At 64.2% G+C, this 13,235-nt stretch overlaps 2 protein-coding genes across 3 annotated transcripts; one reads left to right on the top strand and one right to left on the bottom strand.

The window, feature by feature from the left end:
- Window positions 1-3,078: 3,078 nt before the first annotated feature.
- On the top strand, window positions 3,079-10,611 carry LOC131574328 (astrocytic phosphoprotein PEA-15-like). Its single transcript, XM_058828768.1, is given in 5 exon segments — window positions 3,079-3,169; window positions 8,067-8,240; window positions 9,499-9,632; window positions 9,634-9,655; window positions 10,532-10,611. Coding segments are annotated over 4 exon segments (393 nt in total). The 5' UTR covers window positions 3,079-3,169; window positions 8,067-8,068; the 3' UTR covers window positions 10,597-10,611.
- On the bottom strand, window positions 6,373-8,052 carry LOC131574327 (uncharacterized). 2 transcript variants are annotated; one of them, XR_009276463.1, is made up of 2 exons: window positions 6,909-6,934; window positions 6,373-6,817 (listed from the first exon to the last, which is right to left on the bottom strand). XR_009276463.1 is itself a non-coding variant. In XM_058828766.1 (2 exons), the coding sequence occupies exons 1-2, from the start codon at window positions 7,599-7,601 to the stop codon at window positions 6,521-6,523; spliced, it is 930 nt and encodes a 309-aa protein (XP_058684749.1). In that variant the 5' UTR covers window positions 7,602-8,052; the 3' UTR covers window positions 6,373-6,520. The 2 variants fall into 2 exon arrangements, 1 of the variants encoding a protein (XP_058684749.1); XM_058828766.1 differs by lacking the exon at window positions 6,909-6,934 and adding an exon at window positions 6,969-8,052.
- Window positions 10,612-13,235: the final 2,624 nt, after the last annotated feature.

Genomic DNA, 13,235 nt, shown 5'->3' with positions numbered 1-13,235 from the left:
GTGTCATCCCAATGTCACCCTGTGTCACCCCTGTGGTCAATGGCACTGACCATGTGAGGGGTCACCTCAGTGTCACCGTCTGTCACCTCAGTGTCACCCCAGTGTCACCCTGTGCCACCCCTGTGGTCAATGGCACCGACCATGTGAGGGTCACCTCAGTGTCACCCTGTGTCACCTGTGTCACCCCAATGTCACCCCGTGTCCCCCCGTGTCCCCCCGTGTCCCCCCGTGTCACCCCATGTCCCCCCGTGTCACCCCATGTCCCCCCCGTGTCCCCCCTGTGTCCCCCCGGTGTCCCCCCGTGTCCCCCCGTGTCCCCCCGTGTCACCCCAGTGTCATCCAGTGTCACTCTGTGTCACCTCAATGTCACCCCAGTCATTCCAGTGTCCCCCTGTGTCACCCCAATGTCACCCCAATGTCACCCCGTGTCACCCCGTGTCCCCCCGTGTCACCCCATGTCCCCCCGTGTCCCCCCGTGTCACCCCATGTCACCCCATGTCCCCCGTGTCCCCAGGCCAGCAGCGTGTGGCTGGACATGGAGGATGAGGAGGATCTGCCGGGACCTGAGGAGGTCCTGGAGTGGCTCGAGGAGGTTCTGGAGGGGGACACTGGGGACAGGGATGGCGATGACGATGAAGAGGATGACGATGAAGATGATGATGAAGACGATGATGATGAAGATGATGACGATGACGATGACGATGATGATGACGATGGGTGACAAAGTTGATGATGATGATGATGATGCTGACTCATAACAATGATGATGATGATGATGACAATGATGACGACACGATGATGAAGATGATGACAATTACAATGACAGTGACGATGATGATGATGACGATGATGAAGATGATGACAATGACGACAATGACATGACAATGATGAAGATGACGATGAAGATGATGATGACAATGACAACACTGACAATGATGAAGATGATGACAATTACAGTGACAATGATGATGACAAAATTGATGATGATGATGATGATGATGATGATGATGATGACGACGATGGTGACGATGATGAAAACAATGACGATGTCAATGATGATGATGATGGTGATGATGATGACCCTGACAATGATGAAGATGATGACAATTACAATGACGATGACGATGACGATGAAATTGATGATGATGATGATGATGACGATGGTGACGATGATAATGAAAACAATGACGATGTCAATGATGATGTCGATGATGTCGATGATGGTGATGATGATGATGATGATGACGATGTCAATGATGATGATGATGTCGATGATGATGATGATGATGATGACGATGATGATGATGATGATGATGATGATGATGATGACGATGGTGATGATGATGATGGTGACCAGGCCATAAAATCCCCAAAGGCCCAGGGAGTGTCTCCAGGGCAATGAGGATCCCTGGAGCTGGGTGAGATCCCTGTGCAAGATCCTTGAGATCCCTTTATGGGATCCCCCAGACAAGATTTCCATGTGAGATCCCTGGGTGAGATCCCTGAGAAGCATTCCCTGCACAAGATCCCTGCACGAGATCCCTGTACAAGATCCCTGTATGAGATCCCTGCACAAGATCCCTGTACGAGATCCCTGTACAAGATCCCTGTATGAGATCCCTGTATGAGATCCCAGTGCAAGATCCCTGTATGAGATCCCTGTATGAGATCCCTGTACGAGATCCCAGCACGGAATTCCCTGTACGAGATCCCTGTATGAGATCCCTGTACGAGATCCCTGTACGAGATCCCTGTATGAGATTCCCTGTACGAGATCCCAGCACGAGATCCCTGTACAAGATCCCAGCACGAGATCTCAGTGCAAGATTCCCTGTACGAGATCCCAGCACGGAATTCCCTGTATGAGATTCCAGTGTGAGATTCCCTATACGAGATCCCAGTGCAAGATCCCCATGGAGATCCCTGTGTGGGATTCCCTCTGTGAGATTCCCAGTGCAAGATCCCCATGGAGATCCCCCCTGTGAGTTTCCCTATCAGATTTTCCCCCACGGGAGATCCCTGTACGAGATCCCAGTGCAAGATCCCCATGGGAGATGCCCCCTATGAGATTCCCAATCGGATTTTCCCCCATGGGAGATCCCCCCAGACAAGACCCCCCTGCCACCTCTCCACACGAGATCCTGTGCTGGATCCCTTTGCCAGATCCCCCTGTGATATTCTCCTGGGCATGATCCCCGTGGGAGATCCCTCATGTGGGATCCCTGTAATGAGATTCCCCACAGTGGATCCCTGTGCCAGATCCTCCAGACAAGATCCCTGTGTGGGATCCCAGTGCCACATCCCAGTGCCAGATCCTCTGTAAAAGATCCCTGCACGAGATCCCTTGGGCAAGATTCCCAGAGGAGATCCACCCTGTGAGAGCCCCTGATCCCTGAGACAGATCCCTGGGCAGGATCCCCACATGAGATCCCTGTGCCAAATCCCAGTGTGGGATCCCCTGCTCCAGATCCCAGTGCCAGATCCCAGTGGGGGATCCCAATACCAGATCCCAGGGTGGGATCCCCGCTCCAGATCCCAGTGCCTGATCCCAGAGTGGGATCCCTGCTCCAGATCCCAGTGCCTGATCCCAGAGTGGGGATCCCCACTCCAGATCCCAGTGCAGGACCCCAGTATGGGAGGGGTGCCAATGTGGGGTCCCAGTGCTCGATCCCAGAGTGGGATCCCCGCTCCAGATCCCAGTGCAGGACCCCAGAGTGGGATCCCTGCTCCAGATCCCAGTGGGGGATCCCTGCTCCAGATCCCAGTGGGGGATCCCCCCTCCAGATCCCAGTGCCCGATCCCAATACGGGAGGGGTGCCAATGTGGGGTCCCAGTGCTCGATCCCAGAGTGGGATCCCCGCTCCAGATCCCACTGCTCGATCCCAGTATCGGATCCCCCCTCCAGATCCCCTCCCGGAGCCGTGTGTGAACGTCCCCCCCGCGGGGACCCCAAATCTCGGCCGCGGGGGACCCGAGGGAGGGGGATGAGGTGCGGGGGACCCGAGGGAGGGGGATGAGGATGGGGCGGCTCCTCCCCACCGACCCCGCCCCTCCAGGCCCCGCCCCCTCCGACCCCGCCCCGTTAGGCCCCGCCCACCCCCGCTCCGAGCGGCGGCACCGAGAGCCCGAGCGGCGGCAGCGGCACCGGCACCGGCAGCGCCCGCGGCCGGTAAGTGCGGCCGGGGAGGGGGGCCCGGAGCCACCGAGCGACCCCCGGCCCCGCCAGCGGCTCCGTCGGCCGCACCGGCACCGGATGGACCCCGCGGCCGCCGCCTCCATCCGCTGCCGGGGCCGCTCCCGGAGCCGCTCCCGGTGCGCTCCAGCGGCCCCGGAACCGCGGTGATGGCTCCCCCGGCTCTGTGTGACCCCCCCCCGCCCGGCAGAGCATCCCCCCCGCTCCCGTCATCCCCCCCCGGCGGGCAGGAAGGAGTTAATGGTGGCGGTGGTCCCGGACAGGGTCCCCCGGTGCCCCCCATCCCCCCCCTTTCACTTCCCCTTTCGCTGCCGGGGGGGCTCGAACCCGTGACACGCTGTGGCGGGGGGGGGACACTCGGTGGCTCCCGGTCCCCACGCGGGACGCGGGACCCGCCATCCCCCCCGTCCCTGTCCCTGTCCCTGTCCCCATCCCTGTCCCTGTCCCCGTCCCTGTCCCTGTCCCCATCCCGGTCCCGTCCCACCCCCCCGTCCCGGTCCCCACGCGGGACACCGGGTCCTTCCCCCCGTCCCCCCCCCGCGGTGACAGCGGGACCCCCATCCCCACCCGAGCCCCCTCCCGTGTCCCCCCCCGTGTCCCCCCCCGTGTCCCCCCGGCGATGTCACCGCGGTCCCCCCGGGCCGCACGTCCCGTCCCCGCGGTGCCACCCAGTGCTCCCAGTACCGCCCAGTACCGGCGATGCCACCGCATCCCCCGGGACGGGCTGACCCCCCTCACCCCCCCTGACCCCCCCCCCGGGTTTGGGGACATCGCGGGGGGACACGCGGGTGGGGAAGGGGCGCCTGAGGCGGTCACGCGCCGCCGGCGGGGCCAAACTGGGGCCAAACTGGTCCCAAACTGGGCCGCGGGAGACGCCGCCGCTTCCGCGTCTCCGCTCCGGGACGGGGCGGGGGCCCGGGAAAGGGACGGGGAGGGGACGTGGGGAGGGGGGGCGGGGGTCCCAGGACTCATCGCCCCCCACCCCACCCGTGCCCCGTCCCACGGAGCGGCCCCGCGTGGGGAAACTGAGGCACGGGAGAGGGGAAGGATCGCGCCCAGCTGTGCCCCAGCTGTGCCCAGCTGTGCCCCAGATGTGCGCGGGGATGCTGCGGCCGCCGGGGCAGGGCGGGACCCCCGCCACACGCGTGGGACCCTCGCGACACCGAGGGGACAGCGGGGCAGGAGGGTGGCGGTGGGCCGTGGGGCAGGGCGGGGCCACGGGGGGGGACACGGAGGGGCCGGAGAGTGGCCGTGGGGCTGGAGAGTGACCGTGGGGCTGGAGAGTGACCGTGGGGACCGGACAGTGGGACCGGACAGTGGGACCGGACAGTGGGCCGGACAGTGGGGCCGGACAGTGGGACCGGACAGTGGGGCCGAGGCCGTGGCCGTGGGGCCGGAGCCGTGATTCGCATTCCGGGGGGGCCCGGGGGGGGCCGGAGGCGGCCGCGCCGCTCCCCGAGCCACAAAGGGCCCCTTGTCCCCACGCTGCGGTGGGGGAGGGGCGGGGGGGGGGCTCGTGGGGGACCCTCCCCCCTCGTCCCGCTCTCCCCCACCCACCCCAAAAACAAGCGGGGTGGGGGTGGGGGGTGGGGGGGCCATGGGATGGGATCGGCGCCCCCCAGACCCCCCCCACGGGGGACACAAAGGGGGGAGGGGACCGTCCCACCCGTGTCCTGCCCCCCCCCCCCCACCCAGGACGAACCCCCCGAGCCCCCCGAGCCCCCCGCCGCCCAAGTGAATGGGCCCCCGCGGGGGCCACGCCCCTCGTGAATATTCATGAGTTGCTTTGCATGAGAAACGTGAATGGGGCGGGGGGGGGGGGTCCCACGGCGGGGGGGGGGGAGGGGGGTCGCGGGTATTTCCCCCCCCCCCTTTTTCCCATCCCGCTCCTTTTCCTGGCGGATTCCCCGCGGGAACGGGCGCGGGGGGGGCCCGGGCCGGCCTGGGAACGCGGGAGGGGCCGGAGGAGCGGAGGGAGGGGGGGGGGTCCCGGTCCCCGCCCCCCCCCCCGGCGGAAGGCCCCGTGTCCGGCCGGGGCTGAGTCATCGGCGGCCGTAAGGGCCGCGCGCTCGGACACGCGGGGGGGGAGGGGCTGCGAGTGGGGGGGGAGGGGTTTGTTATGGGGGGGGCAGCGTGGGGGGAGCGTCTGTGCCTTTTGGGGGGGGGGGAGGGTTTGTGCGTGGGGGAGGGTCCGTGAGTGGGGGGAGTGTTTGGGGGGGGAGGGTCGGTCAGTGGGGGAGGGTCCGTGAGTGGGGGAGGGTTTGTTATTGAGAGGAGCGTGGGGGGGGGGGTGGGGGGGGACGCGTCTGTGCGTGGGGGGGGCGTGGGGGGGAGCGTCTTTTCCTGGGGGGGGCGTGGGAGGAAGGGCTGGGGGGGTCTCACGTGTGGGGGGGGGAGGGGGGGGTGTTTACCAAGCACAGTCACGAGTGGGGGGGCGGGGGGGGGCGTGTGTGGGGGGGTTGTTTACGGAGTAGTCACGGGGGGGGTGGGGACAGCGACGTGACCGTGTGTGTGTCCCCTCCCCCCCCCCCACAACGCCACCTGTGACCCCCCCCGCGTGTCCGTGGGGTCCGCGAGACCCCCACACCGCCCCCCCCCCTCCCCCAAAGGTGCGGGATGGGGGGGGGGGGGAGGGGCGGGCGGGTGATGCGTTGCCGTGGCAACCGCATCCCTGCGTGGGTGGCAGCGTCGCCATGGCAACGGGGACCGGCGGGAGAGGGGGGACAGTGACCCCCCCCCCCAGCCACGGCTGAGACCCCCCACAGAGCGCGGGGGGCGGGGGGGGTCAGTGAAAGGGGGGGCACTGAATTTGGGGTGAGTGTGCAAGGGGGGGGGGTCAGTGCAAAGGAGGGGGCAGTGAATTTGGGGTGAGTGTGCAAAGGGGGGGTCACTGAATTTGGGGTGAGTGTGCAAAGGGGGGGTCAGTGAAGGGGGGGGGCACTGAATTTGGGGTGAGTGTGCAAAGGGGGGGTCACTGAATTTGGGGGTGAGTGTGCAAAGGGGGGTCACTGAATTTGGGGTGGTGCAAAGGGGGGGTCAGTGGGAATTTGGGGTGTGTAAAGGGGGGGTCACTGAATTTGGGGTGAGTGTGCAAAGGGGGGGTCAGTGGAATTTGGGGTGAGTGTGCAAGGGGGGGTCAGTGAATTTGGGGTGAGTGTGCAAGGGGGGGTCAGTGAGAATTTGGGGTGCGCGTGCCAACAGCCCCGTGCAAAGGGGGGGTCGGGGAGGGGCTGTGCGAGCCCCCCCCCCGCGCTGGGTGGTGGCAGCAGCGGGGGGGACACGGGGGGGACACGGAGCCAGCCGCCGTCGGTCCCTGCTCGGTCCCTGTCACATCCCGTGAGCGTCACATGAGTCACGGCCGGGGGCTGGGCTGGCACGGGACTGAGCCCGGGGACGCGGGTGACAGCGGGGACTGGGGCTGGGGACACTGGTGACACCAGGGACTGAGGTTGGGGACACCGGTGGACACCAGGGACTGGGGCTGGGGACGCGGTGACAGCGGGGACTGGGGCTGGGGACACTGGTGACACCAGGGACTGGGGCTGGGGACAGTTGTGACTTGAGCAGCTGAGTTTGGGGGACACTCATGACACCAGTGGCTGAGTCCAGGGGCACTGGTGACAGCTGTGGCTGAGGCTGGGGACACCGGTGACACCAGGGACTGAGGCAGGGACACCCGGTGACACCGGGACTGAGGCTGGGACACCGGTGACACCGGGGACTGAGGCAGGGACACTCGTGACACCAGGGACTGAGGCTGGGACACTGGTGACACTGGGGACTGAGGCAGGGACACTGGTGACACCAGGGACTGAGGTTGGGGACACTGGTGACATCTGGTGCCTGGAGGCTGGGGACACCGGTGACACTTGTGGCTGAGGCTGGGGACAGCTGTGACACCACTGGCTGAGGCTGGGGCTGGGCTGGCACCGGGGACTGAGCCCAGGGACACTCGTGACATGAGTGACTGAGTCTGGGGACATTTGTGACATTTGTGATGGTGGCAGAGGCCGGGGCTGGACCTGGCACCAGTGGCCGTGGCTGGGGACACTGGGGACACTGGTGGACACTGGTGACACAGGTGGCTGAGTCCCCTGTCCCTCGTGTGGCTGAGAGCAGGAGCACTCACGTCATACACAGCTCCATCCCGTGTCACTCCTGTCACCCATGGCCATGTCCCCTGTCCCTCACACTGTGTCCCCCATGTCCCTGATGTCCCATGTGTCCCCTGTTCACCAGCCATGGCCAAGTCCTGTGTCCCCCATGTCCCCAAGTGTCCCCACACCCCATGTCCTTGATGTCCCTGATGTCCCCAGCCAAGCACCACAGTCTGCTGGAGGAGCTGGCCCAGAACAGCCACGTCCACCATGTCCCTGATGTCCCCTCTGTCCCCTGTGTCCCCAGCCATGTCCCTGTGTCCCCAGCCATGTCCCTGTGTCCCCAGCCATGTCCCTGATGTCCCCTGTCCCTGCTGTCCCCAGCCATGTCCCTGTGTCCCCAGCCATGTCCCTGATGTCCCCTGATGTCCCCTGTGTCCCCAGCCATGTCCCTGTGTCCCCAGCCATGTCCCTGATGTCCCGTGTCCCTGCTGTCCCCAGCCATGTCCCTGTGTCCCCAGCCATGTCCCTGATGTCCCCTCTGTCCCGTGTCCCCAGCCATGTCCCTGCTGTCCCCAGCCATGTCCCTGTGTCCCCAGCCATGTCCCTGATGTCCCCAGCCATGTCCCTGATGTCCCCTGTCCCTGATGTCCCCAGCCATGTCCCTGTGTCCCCAGCCATGTCCCTGCTGTCCCCAGCCATGTCCCTGATGTCCCCTCTGTCCCCTGTGTCCCCAGCCATGTCCCTGATGTCCCCTCTGTCCCCTGTGTCCCCAGCCATGGCCGAGTACCGCAGTCTGCTGGAGGAGCTGGCCCAGAACATCACGGCCGAGGACCTGGAGCAGCTCAAGTCCGCGTGTCGCGAGGACATCCCCAGCGGGGAGGGGGACGCCATCGCCACCGGCCACCACTGGTTCGCCTTCCTGGAGCGCCACAGCAAACTGGACCGAGGTGTGACCCGGGGACACCCCGTGCCACCGGCACTTGTCCCCTCCCCGCGCCCCGGGGACACCCCGTGCCATCGGCACTGTCCCTTCCCGTGACCCGGGGACACCCCGTGCCACCGGCACTGTCCCCTCCCCGTGACCCGGGGACACCCCGTGCCACCGGCACTGTCCCCTCCCGTGACCCAGGGACACCCCGTGCCACCGGCACTGTCCCCTCCCCGTGCCCCGGGGACACCCCGTGCCACCGGCACTGTCCCCTCCCTGTGCCCCGGGGCTGCTCCAGCCTTGGGCTGGTCCCCATCCCGGTCCCCTGAGCCCTGTCCCAGTCCCTGTCCCCAATCCCAGTCCCTGTCCCCTGTCCCAGTCCCTGTCCCGGTCCCAGTCCCTGTCCCTCTCTCTGTCTCCTCTCCCGGTCCCTGTCCCCAATCCCAGTCCCTGTCCCCTCTCCCAGGCCCTGTCCCCTCGCCCGGTTCCGGTCCCCTCTCCCTGTCCCAGTCCCTGGCCCCTCTCCCCGTCTCCTCTCCCGGTCCCTGTCCCCAATCCCAGTCCCTGTCCCCTCTCCCGGTTCCTGTCCCCTCTCCTGTCCCCAGTCCCTGTCCCCTCTCCCCGTCTCCTCTCCCGGTTCCTGTCCCCAATCCCAGGTCCCTGTCCCCTCTCCGGTTCTGTCCCCTCTCCAGTACCCTCTCCCAGTCCCCTCTCCCGGTCCTGTCCCCTCTCCCTGTCCCCTCTCCCGGTTCCTGTCCCTCTCCCTGTCCCAGTCCCTGTCCCCATCGCCCGTGCCCTTTCCCAGTCCCCTCTCCCAGTTCTTGTCCCTCCTCCTAATCCCCGCCCCAATGTCCCCGTCCCCTTTCCTGGTTCCTGTCCCTGTCCCCTGTCCCTGTCCCCATTCCCATCCCTGTCCCTTCTTCATCCTGTCCCTCTCCTGTCCCGTCCTTATCCCTGTCCCTGTCCCCATCCTCATCCGTCTCTGTCCCCTGTCCCCATCCCGATCCCTGTCCCCATCCCCATCCTGTCGCTATCCTTGTCCCTCCCCTGTCCCCATCCCTGTCCCCGTCCTGTCCCCATCCCTGTCCCTGTCCCCATCCCTGTCCCATTCCTGTCCCTGTCCCCATCCCTGTCCCCATCCCTGTCCCCACTCCCGTCCCCTCTGGGCCCCGGTGGCCGCAGCGCGGGTGGCCCGAGCCCAGCACGTGTCCCGTGTGTGTCCCCTGTGTGTCCCCTGTGTGTCCCCGCGCTGTCCCCGCGCTGTCCCCGTGTCACAGACAACCTGTCCTACATCGAGCACATCTTCGAGATCTCCCGCCGGCCGGACCTGCTGACCAAGGTTGTCCAGTACCGCACGCAGGTGCTCAAGATCTCCGAGGAGGACGAGGTGGACACGAAGCTCACGCGCATCCCCCAGCGCCAAGAAGTACAAGGGTGAGACCCCTCCCCAAAATAAACGGGGAGAGGGACAGCCAGGGACCCCCAGGGACAGCCGGGGACCCTCAGGGACAGCCAGGGACCCACAGAGACAGCCGGGGACAGGGAGAGGGACAGACGGGGACCCCCAGAGACAGCCGGGACAGGGACAGCCGGGGACCCCCAGGGACAGCCGGGGACCCACAGAGACAGCCGGGGACCCCCAGGGACAGCCAGGACCCCCAGGGACAGCTGGGGACAGGGACAGCTGGGGACCCCCAGGACCCCAGGGACCCCAGTTAACCCAATTATCCCCGGGAAGGGTTGGAGACCCCCACCCCATTATCCCCAGGCTGTGACAGGGATGCCAAGGGGGGTTAAAGACCCCCTCAGGAAGGGCTGGAGACCCTCGGGAAGGGCTGGAGACCCCCGGGCAGGGTTGAGGACCCCCCAAAAAGGGCTGGAGACCCCCGGGAAGAGTTGTAGACCACCAGAAGGGCTGGAGACCCTCAGGAAGGGCTGGGGACCCCCGGGCAGGGTTGAGGACCCCCAGGAAGAGTTGGAGACCCTCGGGAAGGGCTGGAGACCCCCCCAGGAAGGGCTGGAGACCCTCGGGAAGGGCTGGAGACCCCCCCAGGAAGGGCTGGAGACCCCCAGGAAGGGCTGGAGACCCCCCCAGGAAGAGTTGGAGACCCCCAGGAAGGGCTGGAGACCCTCGGGAGGGGCTGGAGACCCCCGGGCAGGGTTGGGGACCCCCAGGGAAGGGTTGGGGACCCCCAGGAAGGGCTGGAGACCACCAGGAAGGGTTGGGGACCCCCAGGAAGGGTTGGGGGCTCTGTGGGGGAGGGGAGACACCCATAGCCCCCCTGACCCCCCCGTGTCCCCCCCCCCCAGACATCATCCGGCAGCCCTCGGAGGAGGAGATCATCAAACTGGCCCCCCCCCCGAAAAAGGCCTGAGCTGCAGGAGGAGCCCCCCAAAACCCCCCCAGAGCCCCCTCCCCAATTTTCACCCCCTGGGGGGGGGGCTCAGGGGAGGGGGAGGGGCACCAAGAACGTCTTAAACCCCCCCCCAGATGGGGAGGGGGGGAATTGGGGAAGGGAAATTCCCATGGGACCCCCCCCCCCCAAAAAAAAACAACCTCTACGGGGGGGGGGGGAAGGATGGGGACCCCTCCCCAATTTAAGTTGGGGGGGGGCATAAAAAATGGGACCACCAATTCTAAGGGGGGGTCAAAAGTACTGGGAGCCCCCTCCCCCCACCCCAAATTCCCCAAATTCCTTCCCTAATTTGAGGGGGGGTCACGGGGGGGAGTGACAGGGACTGAGACCCCCCCCCCAACAAAATTTGGGGGGGGGGGTCACAAGCACCAGGATCCCCCAACCCCAATTCCAGGGAATAAAATGAGGGGGGGGGGTCACAATTCCTGGGACCCCCCCACCCCAATTTTGGGGGGGTAAATTTTGGGGGGGGGTCTCAATTCCTGGGACCCCCCCACCCCAATTTGGGAATAAAACGGGGGGGGTCACAATTCTGGGACCCCCCCCACCCCAATTCCAGGGAATAAAACAGGGGGGGGGTCACAATTCCTGGGACCCCCCCACCCCAATTTGGGGGGGGTAAATTTGGGGAGGGGGGGGTCTCAATTCCTGGACCCCCCCACCCCAATTTGGGGGGGTAAATTTTGGGGGGGGGGGGTCTCAATTCCTGGGACCCCCCACCCCAATTTGAGGGGGATAAATTTGGGGAGGGGGGGGGGGTCACAATTCCTGGGACCCCCACCCCAATTTGGGAATAAAATGGGGGGGGGGTCACAATTCCTGGGACCCCTCCACCCCAATTTGGGGGGGTAAATTTTGGGGGGGGGGTCTCAATTCCTGGGACCCCCCCAACCCCCAATTCCAGGGAATAAAACAGGGGGGGGGTCACAATTCCTGGGACCCCCCCACCCCAATTTTGGGGGGGTAAATTTGGGGAGGGCGGGGGTCTCAATTCCTGGGACCCCCCCCACCTCAATTTGGGGGGGTAAATTTTGGGGGGGGGTCTCAATTTCTGGACCCCCCCACCCCCAATTTGGGGGGTAAATTTGGGGAGGGGGGGGTCACAATTCCTGGACCCCCCCACCCCAATTTGGGGGGGTCACAGATATTTGAGACCCCTCACCTCAATTTTGGGGGGGTCACAAGCACCGGGACCCCCCCCCCCCCAAATTTTGGGGGGGGGGGGGCACAGGAGGGCTGGGGGAGGTCGGGAGGTCGCTGAGGTCGGGGTTGATTTTGGGGGGGGGGTCTCGGCCCCCCCCCGGGAAGGGCAGGAGGGGACAAGGAGGTGACAAAAAGGAGGGGGGAGGGGACAGAGAGTGGTGACCCCCCCCCAAAATTGGGGAAAAAATCCTAAATTCCCATTTTTGGGGAAGGGAAAGTGGTGACCCCCCCAAAATTGGGGGGAAAAAACCCCAAAATTCACATTTTTTGGGAGGGTGAGAAAGTTGTGACCCCCAAAATTGAGGAAAAACCCCCCAAAATTGAGGAAAATCCCCCAAAATTCCCATTTCTTGGGGGGTGAGAAAATTGTGACCCCCCAAAATTGGGGAAAAACCCCCAAAATTGGGGAAAAGTCCCTAAAATTCCCATTTTTGGAGGGGACCAGCAAACTGTGACCCCCTAAAATTGAGGAAAAAACCCCAAAATTGGGGAAAAACCCCAAAATTCCCATTTTTGGAGGGGACCAGCCAACTGTGACCCCCTAAAATTGAGGAAAAAAACCCAAAATTGGGGAAAAAACCCCAAGATTGAGGAAAAATCCCCAAAATTCCCATTTTTGGAGGGGACCAGCAAACTGTGACCCCCCAAAATTGGGGAAAAAACCCCAAAATTGAGGAAAAACTCCCAAAATTTGCATTTTGGGGGGTGGTGGGAAGCAAGAAATGCCCCTAAAATTGGGGGAAAAAAACCCCAAAATTCCCATTTTTTTAAATTTGGGCATTCTGGCTGCCCCCCCCCCCAAATTTTTGAGGTGGGGGGGGTCCTCCCAGTCCCTTCCCAGTACCAAACTGGGAGGGAGGAGCCCCAAACTGGGTGGGGGGGGGGGGGTGGGGAGGGATTTTTGGGGTTCAGGTTTAGTTACTAACCCAGGGGGGTGGGGTGGGGGGGGCAGCAGAGTTAATTAAATGTTAATTAATTAATATATTTTATTTAATAAAAGCTAAAACCCGCAGCAGCCACCGGCTCGTGTGTCCCCATCCCCCCCCCCCCCCAAATTTATCCCTGTGCCCCCTCCCCAAATTATCCCAGTGTTCCCCCCCCCCCTTTATTTATTGTCCCCAACCCCAGGAATGTCCCCAAATCTCTGTGAAAAACGCTGGATTTGGTTAAAAATCGATTTGATTCCCTCACCACGTCAAGGGGGGGGGACCCAGGGGTGTCCCCAACCCATCAGGGGGGGTCTCTGGGTGTCGCCCCCTCCCCAAATTCCCCCCCCCCCCTCGCCCCTCCCCCAGACCGTGCTGACTGTGTATCGATAAAGATGGAAAAAATCTGTTCTGTGCGAGGGTTTTTGGGGGAAAATCTGGGAAAAACGGGGAAAAAAAATCGGGGAA

The sequence above is a fragment of the Poecile atricapillus genome, unplaced genomic scaffold (assembly GCF_030490865.1).
Source record: "Poecile atricapillus isolate bPoeAtr1 unplaced genomic scaffold, bPoeAtr1.hap1 scaffold_247, whole genome shotgun sequence".
Classification (NCBI taxonomy): domain Eukaryota; kingdom Metazoa; phylum Chordata; class Aves; order Passeriformes; family Paridae; genus Poecile; species Poecile atricapillus.
Note: the sequence above shows the minus strand (reverse complement) of the source record. Positions and strands in the feature narration are given on the sequence as shown.